The sequence below is a fragment of the Melanaphis sacchari genome, unplaced genomic scaffold (assembly GCF_002803265.2).
Source record: "Melanaphis sacchari strain LSU unplaced genomic scaffold, SCAv2.0 Contig0_pilon_pilon, whole genome shotgun sequence".
In the NCBI taxonomy this organism is placed as follows: domain Eukaryota; kingdom Metazoa; phylum Arthropoda; class Insecta; order Hemiptera; family Aphididae; genus Melanaphis; species Melanaphis sacchari.
The window spans coordinates 12,025,322-12,043,979 of record NW_020270366.1 but is presented as its reverse complement, the minus strand read 5'-3'; the positions used below and the strand labels follow the sequence as shown (position 1 = coordinate 12,043,979).

Genomic DNA, 18,658 nt, shown 5'->3' with positions numbered 1-18,658 from the left:
GCTGGACCATAAAATCCGACGAAACGACTTTGAAACATGATGTGCAAAGTTTTTTGTTTTTGATTTGATTTTTTGATTTTTTTTTTGTTTTGTTTTGTATTGTTTTTCTACATGATGATTAATATTAACAGCGCTTATAATGCTAATACCGCTATAGTTGTCGCGCATTATATGTATTGTTTTGAGTCATTCGAATAGTTCACATACATGCAACGTGTGTAACAAATATTTATGCAAATCCTAAAAACTAGCGACGTGATGACTTTGACGTACAGCCAAAAATGTAATTTTAATTTCGCTATCGGCTGACGTTCATCGGTGTGGTTAAGCGGTTTTCGGGCGAATATATACGTAGTACTGCGTTACCAATACACGATGGCCGTAGCGAGAAAAAACAACGACATAATATTATCTCGTCGGGTAATAAAAACTCCAAAAATAAAACCCAAAGCGCATACATGCGGTCCAGCTCTTGTTAATATTAAATTTAAATCCAGGGACCACCGCCATCATCGCCACCTGCAGGCAGAGACCGAGTGATAGACGGACAGCGGGAGAAAGACGAATACGGTGGAGTGGTGATGATTTATTGCGTTATTAAAGAAATGGGACCGGGATTAATGCCTAACACGCAATGTGCGGTGACTCTTCACCGATGATTTCTTTCTCAAACTTATGCGACCGTTGTCGTTGTCGTCGTCATCTAAAGTATAATACACACAGCTATAATATAACGTATGTACATAATTGTAATCTTACATTTGCGAAACACTTTGGTCTTTGACGATAAAACGACAATCCGGCGAGAGCGGGAAAAATGATTACGCACCACATTTGTTCGTAGAAGACAAATAGCCAAGTGGACCAAAATAATAAAAATAATAAAAAGGGTTGACGATTGCACACGAGAAGGAAGTTCCCGCGTTTAGACTCATTCAAATTACACCAGGCAGAAAATTAGTCTCATATACATCGCATATACATTATTATTTTTATTATTACTATTATTATTAATATCGTCATCGTCGTACATTATATTATTATTAAACATATTGTGCAGCGTGTGTGTACAACGCAAAGAATGAAAAACTAGCGCACAATGGTCGACAATCTGTCAACCGGTGCCCGCCGTCACGGCGATGACGACTACGACTACTAGTAGCCCCGCGCACTAAATACGTGTGCATAGGTAATACTACCGCCGTCGTGGTAATGTGTACATATTATAATATTATAATACCTGTTCTGCGCTCGTCAAGTTCACGTCAAAAAGCAGTTTAAAAGTATTTAACAACTGGTTCTCTCATGCAGCACTCGCACAATTAGACAACGACAACTCGTTCTCGCAGACAGCCCTCGACCTAATAGAGATTTATGAACCGTGAAAACGATCAGGACCGTTTCGAAAACGCCCTCCGCGAACGTGTGCGGCTATAGAGGCGGCAAATAGCAAGGGGGACGCGTTCTCCTCCTTCACACATAGGTGTTCATAGAGAATAGAGGTAGCGTAGTTTCGATGACGAAACAGTTTTTGGGACGATATGCGAACAGCAATATTATGCAAATCGTAGCGGCCCCATATCGGAAGGTACCCCAGCAAAAATAAAAAAACTGTCGTTCAAAAACTGCGATGTCGACGACTTCGTCAAACGCAGTACTATATAGTCTATACTCTATATACAGACGAAAAACTATCAATACTTATATATTACATCACTGTCGAGACACTTGACGACAACGACGACGTGTAACATAATATTACATAAATGTGTATAGGAAACGCGCGAGATATTATATTTTGCAGACAGCGATATCGTATCAAATATAATAATATTATTAGAAGGTATTATATACACGCACGCGACCGTAATATCGTATCGTTGTGCATTCGAAACACGTCCGGTGTAGATGCGCCTCGGCTCGCTTTTAGCATGTGTGTGTGTATGTCGTATAAAAATACGCGCCAGAGGCCGGACCAATAAATCCATCAGTCGCTCGTACTACAGATAAACTCTTCAGCGTCGTTGTATAGTCGTCGTCCTTTCCTTCAAGAGCGGCGGCAGCGCCATGCATCAATGTGTCAAGTCTCGAGCTGCACATGTCCCTCCACACACCCCCCACCCACCGACCAATCCCCAACTCGTTACACCACTCCTTCACCACCACGTCACTCACGCGGTATTCAAATTCGTCACCACCGCTCGAGCAGTGTTGTAAATTATAATATACACACAACGTCGGTTTCATGATATTATTTAATATTATAATACCTACACTCAATTATTAAAATATCATTATTTCATGCGATTTTCACTCGTCCCACGATGACATTTTTTATATAGTATAATATCATAATCAGGCTGATCATGTTTTGGCCACCAGTCCAAAGATGACGATGAGCGCCAATCTCTTTTCGTACACTTTAACGATCACGACCACAGCGCCAGTCATCGTTTACCAGACCAATGGATCGCATTCGTCAACGCGTCAGCCACAAACCTCAAATCTTGTCGCGCAATTATAATAATAAACTATAATGTCGTGTGCATACGCGCGGGATAGTCGTTTTGGCCGATCGACGCGTCGCGGCGGTCCGGAGCGTCTAAATTTAAAACTGTTTTGTGAAAGAGAGGAATAAGATTTCAGTCTCCTATAAATTATATAATATATATTATATGTGTGTAATACATATGTAGTGTGCGCGATATATTATGCCGTACGGCGTCGGTTGCGAACAACAGACTGAAGAAAATTCGTCACGATGAATAATTGCGTAATCCGTGACGACCATTCCAGACACACGAACACATAACAAGGATTCCCGCAGAGTTTACTGGAATCCGAAGGTTCTCTTCGCAGGGTTTTCGATATTTTGGCCTGCTACTGTCCCCGCACCGTAAATCATTATTTACTTTTGGTGTACATTATAAAATTGTATGAACAGAATGAACGGTGTGTCGATATAATATTATTTTATATTATAATCGTTTTGGAGATATGACGCAACGACCCACCCGCCATACACAACACACATACAGACGACACCCTGCAGGCGCGTCAACGCTGTAGGTAAATCGAAGCGCGTCAATGGGATATACAAATGGTTCGGATTAGACGCGGTCAAAAAATGCGCAACAATCAATGATCTAGTCTTTTCATATATTTTTTTTTTTTGCGTCGGATGTCCTTGTGTAACAGATAAATACAATTCTTAATATTATATATTATTTTGTCTGAAATATACCTTTAACAGTTGCCGTGTAAAAACGTACAACGAAAACGCCCAAATAAAAACAACGTACGTAGTACATAAAATCACTCGGCCGACACTAAAATCGTACGCGACAAACGAACTGTAGTGCGGCGGCAATAATTTAGTAACCCAATCCCGAATTAAAATTTTGAAGGACTTGAATATATGTATAAGTTTAACGTACATAGGCGGACGTGACAAGGAGTGACAGGCGACGTCAGGCTTTCCACATGAAACGTTCGTAACGGATTTAATTTCAAAACCGAAAAAAAATTATTATTCATAGTATTATTACGCATATATAAAAAAGTAGGTAGGTGTATATACTATAATGTAATATTAAATTAGCTTTGCCTTGTCGAGCAGTGTCTCGTCAACTCGGTTGGGGAAGCACGTCACTCCGGACAACAACGACGATACACACAACACGTGAAAACAGGTTTTCGCTCTCTTGACCGCAACAGGTATATAAAAATAATATGTAATCGACAAAAACCCATAAGAATTACACCACACATACACGCACACAGACTTACGATACGATCCATCACCTCAGGGAAAGAGGAAACCAGCATGATAAAATCATATATCCGTCACCGAAGTAACTACACGATCAAAAAAAAAAGACAAAACCAACGAAACCCGGCACCGAAGCCGGAAAAAAACTTTCCAGGGGTAGCGGCAGCGACGGTCACGGCGCATCCAGTATATATAGGTGAGTATAAAATGTGTTAGCTTCTACTGCAGGTGATTTCGTTATGTAGGTACGGCAATCGGTCAAGGGTTGGTCGGGCGCTGAGGAAAAAAGGTCAGAGGGACGAAAGTGAACGGCGGTAGCAGTACCGGGGGATGTCGGACGAACGAGGACCGGGTGGTGTGCCCCACTACGTAGTGCGATCGAACGGAATTAGATTGAAAATCGCGAGCGTGAGTGCGAGTGTGTCGGCTCCGTTGTTATTTATTTCTCTTGAGGGGCATCCATCCATGTCTATCACTTGGCAGTAGCCGTGCGAAATGTCTGTTTATGTGGGCCCTGTGCATCAAGTCCTCTGGGCATTCTTCCCATCCCCCTCACCACTAGTCGAAAACGACGGTCGGAAGTTGTGAATATATATATATCCTTTACCCCGCAAAGGCCAGGAAAAATATAAAAATACGTTACATTCGTTTTTATTACTATATATAAAAGTATATATGTATATACTCGCGCACAAGATATATAGATACATGTATAGATTTCCAATACGTACAACGGCGTGGCGACTGACGCGTCTTCGACCTTCTCTTCCCCCATAATTTTAAGACGATTCGTATTTTTATTTATTTTTACAACTCTTTCTGGGGTATACATAAGGATTCTTTTTCGTTTACCGATTATTCGATCACATGGTATATGGCGCATACTAATGTCATATAACATAATACAGTATAGGCGCATGTGTTCAAATCAGTCCGGTGGTAATAAAACACGTTATGAACTCTTTCATCACGGATAATTCGTGTGTACATAATACTTTATTAGTTGAAAAAAAACAGAGCAAAAAAATAAATAAATCTCTGAACCACCTTGTTTCTACTACCTACTCTAATTTTGCTTATAATAGTCCGTTTACAGTGTATCTTTTAACCACGCTATTGGGGACCACCAAAGTCAAAATATGTTAAGAAAAACGGGTAAAATAAATTACACGGTCAAATATTATTATCTACTATATTGTCATTCATTGTATTAATTGTATTAATCTCATCCAACTGTACGAAGCGACCATCGCTCCATAGAAATAGACCCCTAATAAAGCCGTTTTTCAAAGTCCATTAGTTTCAAAGTATTCGTACGAAAATGTTTTGATATCATTGTGAAGTGTATATGCAAGGAATAATGGTATAAAAAAGGCAAACACATATATCGTTACCACAGCGAAGGACGTGCTTCCCGAAAAAATTAACATATTCGTCGGGTCAGTCGGGAACGTTCGACAGAGGCGAAAAACGAAACCAGTTTTAATGCTCCGATCGAGATTTTTTTGACAGATTCTCTAAATCTCTGCCAGGAAAACAACTACGACAACGTAAACACTCAAACACGTATATTATGTAGACGTTGTGCTTGTGTCTTATCGGTCTCCATTGTTCTGTACGTCAATCCCCTTCTAGGCAGAGGCGGCGGCGGCGGATATCGTGTTCCACCAGTGCGCGCGACTCTCTTCGAACACAAAACAATAATATTATTTCTTTAAATAATGAAACGGACTGAAACAAACCTGTATGGAGACGACGTGACGGTCTGCGCATACGAAAAAAACCTCCAGTAGGTCCAATTCCATACAAATAATAACGCGCGTGCGTATGTAAAACTAACATGAACCTTAAAAGCCTATAGGAGTCGTTGAAAGCGTGTATAAATTAAATCATAGCACGACATTACATTATTAATATTATTATTACCTACATATTGTTTTTAAGTCTACGTATTAACACAGTAATATAATAATGATAAAAACTACTCCGACTGCTTACCGAAATAATAATAATAATATTATAAACGCAATGACAAGAGAAACGAGAGACAAGAGAGGCACCGTACGACAACTATGACAGGTGTACGCGGTTATACCATGTAACCTACACGCGGATAGCATTAAAATAATTGTGCAAACGAATGAGCAGATAAATAAAATGATGTAGGTCCGAGTAGTGTACCTGTTCCTATTCCCCACAATAACATCACAGATAATATTAAAATATATATTCGACGGGCACTGAAATCGCGTTTTATTGGAAATGACTGCGATGTAAAACCACTATTTACACAATTTATTAAAATGATTTATAATATTTCATACTACCAGAACAGCTATAATATAATATATGATATTATAATTCTATACGTTTATACAGCGCGTGCGCATTACACAACGCACTAAACGACAATTACAAAAACGTAAAGCACCTGTAACACGTTCATACAGAGTGTACGCACACGACATAGGTACACCTATTTAAATGGGAATTCAACGTAAAATTTCCAAACGTTATTAGCGACACGCCTTGTGTATTACTTACCATTTACCATTCGACGTAAAAGTATAAATAAATAATGTTTAAAAAAATATCACAAATTGAAACCAGATTTGTATATGAGAATTCGTGTAGGCGCCTTCTTTAAAGATTATGCTACGACGATGCCGTTGTCGAATTCAGTCGAAAATAATAAATTACAGAATAATCAAGTAAATTATTCGAAAAAATAATTTACACAGTGGTAAAACTAAGTGGCGAGTAACCCATCTATTTATTATAAACGCGTTATCATATTGGGCAAAAAGTCTCGCGACGATAAGGTTCATATTATCGTGGTCGTCATCATAATCATCATCATCAACATCATATTATATAGGTAGGTAAATATTATATCTACCAATAAGACGTAGTATAACTACCATAAATAGTATTATACAGATTAGAGGTAGGTACTCGTATAGACGAAATTACAATTACGACGGTGCCGGTCTCGCGCGGGCGCCATGGTCTATTATTTAAAGCAATAAAAATCAGGCCAGTAAACATCGGGTTTAAATTCGTTTTTTTTCTGTTTTCTTCTGGCGGCAAAAACTGGCCGAAGACAATGAACTATACAGCACACACCTCCGAAGTAATAACGACGTCCCCGACTACACGTATTATACATTATATGTTTGGGTGTAAGTATACCTATTATATTATATCGAAATAATGTATCTTAACGTCGATTTCGGAAAACGATCGGAAAACATATATTATGTTATAATACGTGTATACTCATTCTGCGTGGGTACACGTCTAAATATCTATATATTCAGAATGCCTATAATATACTTAAGTATATTATTATTATTTTTATATTATATATTATTATTATTATTATTATTATATAGGTTACAGTGGCAACGGTGCAGCCAGGAAATAATAATAGTAATGCAGTGCGCACGTTTAGAACGAGGTCTCGTAAAATTATTAATGAAAATCCCATTCTTGTTGCCGCCGCACGCCCTAGGTCTCCGATAAATAGAGCGTCCCCACGCCAAGGGGTCGCCATTTAATTATACAGTATTAATATTTTATTATTGTTATTTCCTTAAAATCCCATTATATTTAGCGTTATTACTTATTACTATAATATCGTAGTTGTTCTACTATCGTTCGATCGCAGTACAAACCATCTTCAGGAGACTATATTATTTTCATAATACACATCATTCACTGTATATACAAGAGCTGGAACCTAACAGCACTGGTTATTCAAAAAACACATACATAGCTATTATATGAATATCAGATTATAAATATGTAAGTATGTGTGTGTGTTTTATCGAGCTAGATAAAAAGTAACAAGCGTGCAGTCGATATATACAGCATGCATGATTTATAGCGCTGTCGTTATATTAACATAAGTCAAGTTATTTGTTAGACATTTTAAAAACGAATTTATTACGCATCGGCAACAATTTCAAAGGAAAACCGGAGAGAGGAGCGCCAAAAATATAATAATATTGTAATACGTATTCGGACATATTATGTCTTACAGCACAATATATATTATGTTCATTATTAAATATTATGCGTTATGAAGTATAATGGGTATTGGCGGTATTTGGTACATATGTATACATAAAATTGCGACGAACATTCTTCTTTTTAAAAAAAAAAAAACTATTATTTCAAAGAGGCATCGATATAATCGAACGTCGATGTATACATAAGTAACACAACTTCGACCGCACATACACCCTGAGTCCATGAAAAAATGTACAAAAAAAATCACACACAAAAATATATTATACTCATAAAGTGTGTAAAACGTAGGAAAAAAACGGTCCTCCGGACGTTTGACGAGTAGGACCCATTGTCTAATGACAACGAAAATAGAGATCTGGTGCGATCTACTAGGATATCATAAATGATAAATATATATATAATAGCCGTGTTGTGTGTGTGCCCACCCGTCCGGATAACATCTGTCTCCCATCGGAGACACTGTGTTCAATGCGGCGCTCACGACACGTATTTTAAAAGCCTAAACCAACCCCTGCACCCCGCGACACGACTTTTTCATTACTGTTATAACTATCATATATTATATACATAATATATTGTATTAGTTTCAGATTGACAGCGGTTTTTTTCCTACAAAGTACCGTTTCTCGGTAGGTAGGTATATTATATCATATGAATGTATAAGATATGTATTATTATGTTACAGTGAGGGGTACCTACACATGAAACGTTTTTTCTTCTTATGATAACTATTTTGTTGAGTAAACAAGTATAACGACGGCTGTGATCGGGACAAATATAATAATTATTATTACACAATTGTAATTGCGCGATGATGAAACACCTGCGTTTAAAGGGAAGTATAGACTACAAACAAAATTCTGGCTAATAACAATATCTATGATTCATGAGGATAATAAGTCGGTACACTGTTAAAACCAATAACGATCCGAATGCGGGCACAAAACTCCTTTTATTTTAGTATTCAAAATTAATATCATTATGTCAGTATGTATAATATATTAGTTTTATGATTATTTTGTTTCTTGTAACCGTATCGAGAGTAATAATTTAGAAAATTTGAAAATATGTTCACTTTCGACCAGCCGACTACCTACGACGACGATATTAATGAATATTGAATAGTTTTAAGATTTTCAGAATAATTGCTTAAAGAATTGTATAAAATCTCAGTTTTTTATTGTGTTTAACAAGAGCTCGATTAAAACCCTACTAGCCCATTAAGTTACGGCATCGAACTTATACGTTACTTATAATAATAATAATAATAATAATAATAATGTGAAATGAAAAGAGAAAACTTGTTTTTCTAATTAATTCAATCGACTGTTAATTTGAACGGATTATTTACATTTACCACGACAACTGGCCCCCTCCCCACATACCGCAACACCACAAACAGATAGGAACCGCGGCCACTATTACACGCGTTTATTATAATATATCTATATAAATATCTATGTACAAATAGCGTGTGTGTATATATTATAATATTATACAACGGTAGTCAGTACAAATTTATACATATTTTAACATTAAACGTCAACACTGTGAATAAAAATAGCGTTTCAAAAACGATACCTAGGTATAGTGACATTATTAGGTGGGTACCTAAATAATTGTAATAAACATTAATCGTTTACAAGTGATTATTTCGGGTGCGTAAAAACGTCGACGACACTATGCGCTACCTATCAACAAACTGCAGCTAGTTTGACTATACATTGGCGGGCGGCGACAAGGGGACAGTGCACGCACGTTCAGCTGAAAAAATAACTGTCGTGCGTGTGTGCGGCGCGCGTGACATTGTACACCTAAGTTATATATTATTTCCTTTTTCTTCCCATTCTACTTCTTATTTTGACACCTGTATAAATGATGGAGGTCGAAGAGACGTACGGAGGACGTATTCGCAATATTTGTGTTGATGATAAAATAAACAAAACGACGGCTGCTATGTGGGTGCGCGGAGCAGGAAGAATAGGCGAAAAAAACGCACCACGAAAGGCCCATATTTTTCGTCATCCTTTACAGCAACACGCGAGTCTCTTTTTATGTTTGTAACGAATGATTTATAGAAGTCGCCCGAGAATTGATGCGAGCAAACACAAGAAGGAGGCGACGACAAAATGAAGAAAGGGAGAAAAACATATCTTCTGAACGGTTTCCGAAAGCCAGTGATAATAATTTTCATTCGGTCGACTATACATTATATATATAATATTAATACGTATAGGTATACACGTACCATAATAATAAAAAATAATATACACACGTTAAGATATGTAACACATCAGCTCACCAAAATAATACAAATATATAATATGTGATATATTAAAAAGTGTGTAACACGTAAAAACTTGAATCCCGAGGCTGTTATTTCATTTTTAAGAAACAAAATAAATAAAAAAGAGAAAACGTGATTGACGCGAAGTGACTGCAGTGCGGCCACCCGAAAATTCGTAATAAAGTATATAGTCAGTAAAACGCACGCATAGGTACCTATATAATATTATAAGCGGGTCTTCCTGTACTGATACCTTTATATTTGTTTATTTCTCCCGTCGTAACGATGTTATGAGTTCATTATTATTTAGTTTTTTTCTTTCAAAACCGGTCCTCGAGAAATTAGGCCAACGGTTATGCATATTATATTATGGCCATCATATCGTTGTCTCATTTTCGGAAAGTTATCTACATAAGTACCTACGTTAATAAGTAAGAAATATGATTTTATACAGTATTATCCATATTATGTTAGTGATTAATAAATATACGTAAGTTAAAAGGAGTGACCAAAAATAGTATGTTAAAAAAAACATGTTAATAGTTATCACAATATTCCTATTTATTATTGTTTGGTTTTATATCACTGGATTAAAATTATTATCAATATTATATCTTTGTTGTTATTATTTTTTTTTTTTTTATCCAAACAACTCTTGACCGAGTTTCGCGCGCTTGTTGCACGACCGCCGAGGAAGGAGAAAATTTTGAATGGAACACGCAGCCACGTGAATATAAATGCAACTGTATGTTGGGGTGGTTGTGGCACCAGTAGAGGATTGTGTTACGCAAGCCGGTGTATGTGTATGTGTAAAATATTTACGCTATGTTTGTACGTGTATAGTGTATAATGTTGGTGTACTTACAGACATAAAACGTTGGTAGAGCGCCGGAAGAGCCCGGTCAAAAATCCCAGAGGAATCTACCACCCCCCTCTTAACACACTATTACCCTTATGATTGAATACACCGTCTTAAGTTCATTGTTGTCGCACAGTATATATATATAATAATATTATAGTATTCCGAATTAGATCGTAGGCACTTGTTAGAGACGAAACGGAACAATTTTAACGCACCTACGTTAAAATGATTATCAATGTTATTGTAATTTTACGTTTCGATTTTCGATTGCGTGACAAAAAAATATGTGTGTCAAAAGAGTAAATATTCAACAGATGTAGTTATATGTGGCTACGGCGGCATCGCAATGGAAATATATCGCGTTCTAGCACGTGATATTAGACGCACACGAAATATATATTATACTATTGGAATAAGTGCGCGCCGGATACTAAGTCCGAAATGATTGATGTGTAAAACGCGAAGAGATATGATTACAATAATGTAGCATAAAATGTCTACATTAACTAACCGACGACTCGTGTGTCATCTCACGATATGTGTCCGGCACAATAATATTATACAATATATTTCATGACGTAGTCTGTTCCGAGACACGTAATTATTTATAAAACACAAAACACATAATATTGTTGTATCGTCATATTATTAATATAACAAAGTTCAATGTTCCTTCATGTGATGTATATTTATTGTTATCGCGGGACTATTGTAAGTTGAGATCCATTTTCCTTCCGTTTTCACAGTAGTATAGGAATAAATATGTTTAGTTCCTGTACGCATCGCCCAGTATAATACATCTCATCGGAGACGCTATTTCGAACAGAAAAAGGAAGGTCTAGGTAAAAAATCATAGATCGTCTTAGAAAAGTTTAAGAACTCGAATTTGCTTATGCGGGCAATTTGTTTGTAATTATCTGCATCTAACATGATCAAAAGATACTAAGATTTTAATTAACATCATAATCCCTCGATTTTGAATAAATTACATTATTTTTGTTTCATATAAATTACTGTTGCAGTGATGGCGCAAAACAAATGAGCATGTGTGTGAGGTGTAACCTATGGATGGCACATGATATAATTGAGTAATACATAATAATATATTACATAAACAAACTGACAGCAACGGTATAGTGCACGTCGATTGCGCACGCTTGATGACGGTGCTGCGCAAACATATTTTCTAACATTTTTTTTCTGATCATTGCTGCCCGACGTGAAATGGAATTCTAGTGCAAACGCAATTTCTTCGAAAAATAAAAAACACGAACTGTACCGGAAGAATAAAAACGAAAAAATAAAACCGTTTAATTCCCAGTTCCCCCGTGTACAATATAGATATATATATATATAGGTAGACTCGTATTTAAGTTATACGCGCTGTCGCGAGTGTAATCGAGTTTTGATCGACCGCCTGCCTGCTCTCTCTTCCCGTACAATATGAAGAGCAGTACATATAGGTAGGCTGGCATAACAATATTATGTGTGTTTGTGTGCAGTAAACGTGTCCCCTCAGTCGTCGGTAGACATGTCAAAATCATTACGTCTAAAAGAGACGTCCATGTGACACACACAATAATAATAATAATAATAATAATAATAATGCTCGGCGGCGGTCTCTCCTATCTAATCTGTCTGCGTGTAAACCTATATATATATAAGCGTACAATGTAAGGTAACGCATCAATCAAACGCAGCGAGATCGGCGCACGCGCACTCGCGCGTACAAAAGGTGAGAGACGAAACGATACACCGCGGGTTAGGAGGAACGTCAGAGAGAGACAAACGTGTGTCTCTGACGGCGCTTTCGTATTACATACAAATCGCTGTCAATCAACGTCGCGTTCCTTTTTTGTCTAAACTGTCATACGGGAAAACATCGTCTCCAAGCACAGCACACGTATTAAATATATATATATACTATACACTCGCGCAGTTACAACCCTTGGCCGCGACAACAACGAACACTACACTGACGACAAACAATGTATAGGCAGTAAAACGTATGTCCTTATCACCGAGTCCCCACTATAAATACCTACAACGCCGCGGTCTATTATTTTATTATACACTTAATCCAGTTCCGTTATAATATGTTGAATAATACACAGTAAGCGCGTCCTCTCACCCCGTCACTACATAATTATCTCATAATAATATGGGCATGGCCGTTTTCGACCAAAAACGTACCCTTCTCTTTTCGGCCGATTCATATTTCGACCAAATTTAAAAAAACACCGATTCCCTTTTTGACCACCAAAACAAAATTTTTTATAATACATGTAAAAAAAATAAAATAATTGGTATATATAATTTTTGTGAAATTAGGGCAATTATATAATTATTTAATTTTAAAAATGATTAAAAGTAGAAAATGTAGAAAATTATTTAAAATATAAGAATATCTATACATTAACACTATTTTTATGTCAATATGTCACAGTATGTAATATGTATAATATTATATAAAAAAATAAAATTTAAACCACAAAAGTAGGTTTGTGACATATTAACATAAAAATGATGTTAATATATAGATATTCTTATATTTTATATAATTTTCCAAATTTTGTCTTACAATTTATACTTTTAATCATTTTCAAAATTATACAATTATACAATCGCTTTAATTTTACAAAAAAATTATATACCAATTATTTTATTTTTTACATAGGTACATTACATAAAATTTTGTTTTGGCCGAAAAGGGATGAGTACGATTTTGATCAAAAAGGGAATCGATCTATTTTAAATTTGGTCGAAAATGGTCTCGCCTAAAAATATATACACGCTATATTAATATGTATATGTATTAAAGCGTTCGTTAATTTACATTACCAATTTATTATAGGCGCCTATTCACTAAAACACTTATTATTCGAGTCTTTTCAATAATGTTTTATATTTTTGACACACCTCAACGGACATATCATCGTAATCGCCGTGACTATACTATCGTAGGTAATCAATTATTAAACAAAGTCGTCTACAAACGAAAAAACAAACTTACACGCTGATTTTAGGTATTTACTATTTAAATTCATCGGCGATTTTGCATACGTTCCTGTGTCATGTATGTAATATTTTTATTCATTATGTTGTTTATCCGATGTTATTAAATATACACGCTAAATATATATAGATGACGTAATTATAAAATAAATCACATTTTATTACGAGTTATTATTATTCAATCCATATATCTAATATACCCACTAGGTACACCACCATCTTTTAAAAATATTCAACAAAGTCCGAAAATGGAAAATATCGTGTAATGATGAAAACTTCTAAGGAATGTTGTATTTTATCCACTTTGTCACACATATATATGATTCTTTTTATCGGTTAAATTTAAAAAAAAATTAATTTTTTAAAATTGATATTATTAATATATAAAATATAAAGTATAGTTATCCACTTATTATGGAATAACGAATTCAACCATAATAATTTATTTAAATATCATTAATTATCAATAATTAACATTAACTAAAAATATAATTGGACGTAAGTATCTACTGTGATTAAGAAAACTGAAATAGAATAAATATATACGTATGTGTGAAGTTTGCTTTATCATGATACTTCATTTTATGGACGGTAACAAATCATTAGTATAATATGTTTATATAGAGTATAAATATAAAATATTTTCAGTTCATGAAGACTTAATTAAATAATTTATATTCATTATTCATTATTGATATGATAACGAAACGAAATAAAATTCCCAATAAAACATAATATCAAATAACGTTACTATACACTATACAGCGACGACAATGTAGATTGTAGACTGTAAATGTAAAATTGATAATAAATGACAGATAGGTGTAACAGACCAAGTCAAAGAAGCAGGTAATAATAAAAGAGAAATTATGAGCCAAAAACAATTTGAATACAGAAACGCACCATAATACATTCAGTGAACAACATACAAGCACAATAATATCCAAACCACGATTGTTTACGTTTTTTTTACAAAATTTACTTATTTACGACTAATATGACCAATATCTATATATTATTGAAACGTATCTACTAACATAAATCCAAAATTTAATATTAATCAAATAACTTTTACATTAAAGATAATTACCATTTACACTTAGTTGTTATTTTAATGTTACGACATTTTTAAACTAACATTATATGTACTTATATTATATTATATTGTATTATATTATATTATAATTGAAAAGAAACATTCACGATTTACGATTTACGAAACGATTTCTGGGTTCATAAATATTATGTATTAATACGTATAAATAATTGTTCTATTAGAGTAACTACAATTTTAGTCTAGGCGCAGACCATATATTTTTTATGCATTTCTGTATGTAACATTTTCTTTATTTCTAACGATTAAAACAATTTTGGGATACGTCCAATAACCTATCTACACGCTCGAGATTAAATATAAATGTAACGTGAAATGATGTAATTTCTGTGGCAAGTCGTCACAACGGCGGACACTAATGTCTAATATTTTATCGGGACGTATTTTAGAACAAAAACAATAAAACCACACTCGAAACGAAAGCAAAAATTAAAAACGACCAGTTAACACACACACAGACGACCACCAACATCGAACTGTGATATTTTATAACGAATTTTCTAATTTTATACACACTAGCAATTAATTATTATTTGAAAAACAAATATTTTCCGGAAACACATCCACGAGGTGACCTATATAATTATATATACATGAACACCTAATATCATATTATATACTTAAACTAAAATATTATTAAACGGATTGATAGAGAAGAAGAGCTATAGAGTATACCTACTTTAATGATATTTACTCGAACGAATTTGCGTGCGCAATAGTCACACATAAACGTATGCACGATGACATTCAAATAAATTTTCATAGTTCCGTTTCCATACATCTTTGCAGAGACAATATTTGGTGTACAGTTTTTCGAAATCAAATAAACGTTTATCTATTGTATAAATTACGTCAAATTGCTGATAAATGGCACACGTGTTTCATGTCCAATTCCACGCTAAACACTATCTATACATATCTACACACCTTTTTCGTGTTCATTTTTTTGGTCGTGCTATTACCTACTTTTTTCTTTTTTTTTTCTTTTTAACCTTTGGCCTTTAGAGGAATTTTATGTCACAATCTCACCGCACCAAAAATGGTTAAAAAGCAAAACAGTAAGAAACCTACTTTCCCCCGTATATATAAATATGAATCGAACCAAAAACGATACATATATATATATATAATGTACAAGTTACACGCGCACTTGTTGATTTAGGCACCAGGAAAGGAGCAATAATCAAGCTTCATCGTGTTTATATACGTGCATTATATATAATAATACGTGTACGAGAGTGGTGTATACATATATTCTATGTATATATATATGGTGGCGTGCCCGTTTCATTTATCAGTGACAAGGAGAGAGATGCGCTTTACCCCCAGCTAGCCGCACACGCGGCATCGAAAGCGGCAGCGGTGGCGGCGTTTCGCCCCTCGCGCGCCCCCTGCTCAGCCCACGACGCCGCTCTGTTGCTGCCGCCTGCACGGCAGTCTTCCCCCGTGGTATAGCTGACGGCCGACCCGCCAAAACACGCTGCCGGCTGCAAAACACCGGCTCACCCATCAACAGGTCCCACAACGAAATCTCATACATGAAAATATATAATACATACACCACAATAATATACTACCCGTATTATACGTACGAACGTTTAAAAATATATATACAATAAAATATTATAATAATTCGTGGTCATATCGTATAGGTATGTCGGCAAATGTGAGTTGTTGTACGACTATTATAGCTGTAGTAACTAAAAAGAACGCGTTTTATATTTGTCACCCTGAGAAGGGGGCAAAAATAAGAGATCAAAAGAAGGCGCCGAAAAACGTGCGTGTTTACGGGGAAAAAGTGTTAAACATGGTCGCGGTCATCATTAATAACATAACGACGCCGCCGCCACGGTCCCTGCAAGTCATTGCGTGTATCATCTATACCTATATTAATATATATAATATTTATGTGTATGTGTATGTACAGCAACCTGTGCCCGAAATTTACGATGCCTTTTTATACAATTATATGGGTTTTCTGTAATATATATTACATTGTACATATAGTTTCGCCCTTAAAACCTCAACAAAGTCATGAGAATATCTATATAAATAGTGGACCAGGTGGAATTGGAATAGGAATCGATCTCGCGTCATCGTCCAAAGAATAAATAGTATCTAGATGTTATAGCGTCCAGAGATCATAAACAATGACTACCAACTACATATAATATTCAAACACAACTGATCACACAAAAAAAAAAAAAAATCGCATCTATATCTAAATACACCTACCTACATTTAGACGAACAGTGGGTGTCCTAGCGGCAACCTTTGACGAATAAATCCCCTATCTCGTAATCATAAATTATATGTGGGTATAATATACGAACAATGGTGCAGATTTACGAACATTTTACGATCATACACGTGATATGAAAGACTTATGTTTTTTTTCTGGAAAGACATAAACAAAAATTGTGATTTTTTAAAAAGAAATCATAAGCTTTCTATCGTAAATTGATTATTTATTTCAATACAGAAATTCTGTATAGTATATACCTATATGATAGGTAAGTACTTTCCTATTTACTACGTTAAACAGGTTTTCTAATAATATTTGAACAATAACAACATTAAAATAATATACTCAAATACATGTTGTACCTATCTATGTTAATTTGGCTCGGGTGACTACATAATTGTATGAGCTTTTGCGTAAAATCGCGAGGAAACCATGAAAATTTTAATAGAAAAATAAATCACCTATGTAAAAAAGAATAACTTTTAAAGTACTCACATTTCATTCTTTTGGGGCAGTGTTGCTTCCTTCTGGTCATGATCGTGGTGACGTAACTTCTGTACGGCGGCTTCTGCGACGTTCGGGATACTTCCTCCGGACAAGACACGATTGATCGTGAAGTACGCGACTTCCGAGTGCGCGTGGACGACGGAAATTCGCGTGCAATAATCACGAACAGCACTGATCGTCGTCAGACATGACTCGTTTAGCGAGTATCAAAAACTTACTAAGTAGAATTAATTCGTAACGACGTACCGGTAACAATATTATTATATAGACGGACGCGTAAACAGTCTCGAAAAATAAACACTAAATATCATACAAAAAGATACGAATAATGATCAAAAAAAAAAAAAAATAGTAATGGCTGCGGTTACGATACTATAAAACTTGCGATCGCGTTCGTGAGACGTTTATAATAAATTACATGGACGAGCAGACGACTGATAAAACAATAAAAATCGTCAACCGACTACAACGGCGTCGCAGTGTGTGTCGGAGGTGGCGTCGGCGGCGGCGGCGGCGTTAGTGGCGACGGAACCCTTAATAAGCACAAAGACCACGGACGCGGACACGGCCATCACTGACTGACGGGTGTCAACAACGCGGACCGACGACGACGGCGGTAACGCCGGTCGGCGCGCGCGGTCCGATTGTTGCCGAGTATGCCCGACCGTGACGTCACGGGCGGCCCAGGCGTGGTCTGGGCGGCATTCGGTGACGCCCACTCCGGGGTACGGGCACATAACTCATCACCGCCCGCCGCCGGCCGGAGCCAGTACCGCTCCGGATCACATTTTCGGACGGCGGCCGCCGATTTTCCTCCGCGT

General features: G+C 35.9%; 1 protein-coding gene across 1 annotated transcript in view; it reads right to left on the bottom strand.

The window, feature by feature from the left end:
• The window catches only part of LOC112604415 (protein tiptop-like), a 61,938-nt gene extending 43,532 nt beyond the window's left edge, over positions 1 to 18,406 (bottom strand). Inside the window, exon 1 of the mRNA XM_025334408.1 lies at positions 17,826 to 18,406. Coding sequence (XP_025190193.1) covers positions 17,826 to 17,865 — 40 coding nt within the window. The 5' untranslated portion in view covers positions 17,866 to 18,406. The remainder of the gene's footprint in view (positions 1 to 17,825) is intronic.
• Positions 18,407 to 18,658: the final 252 nt, after the last annotated feature.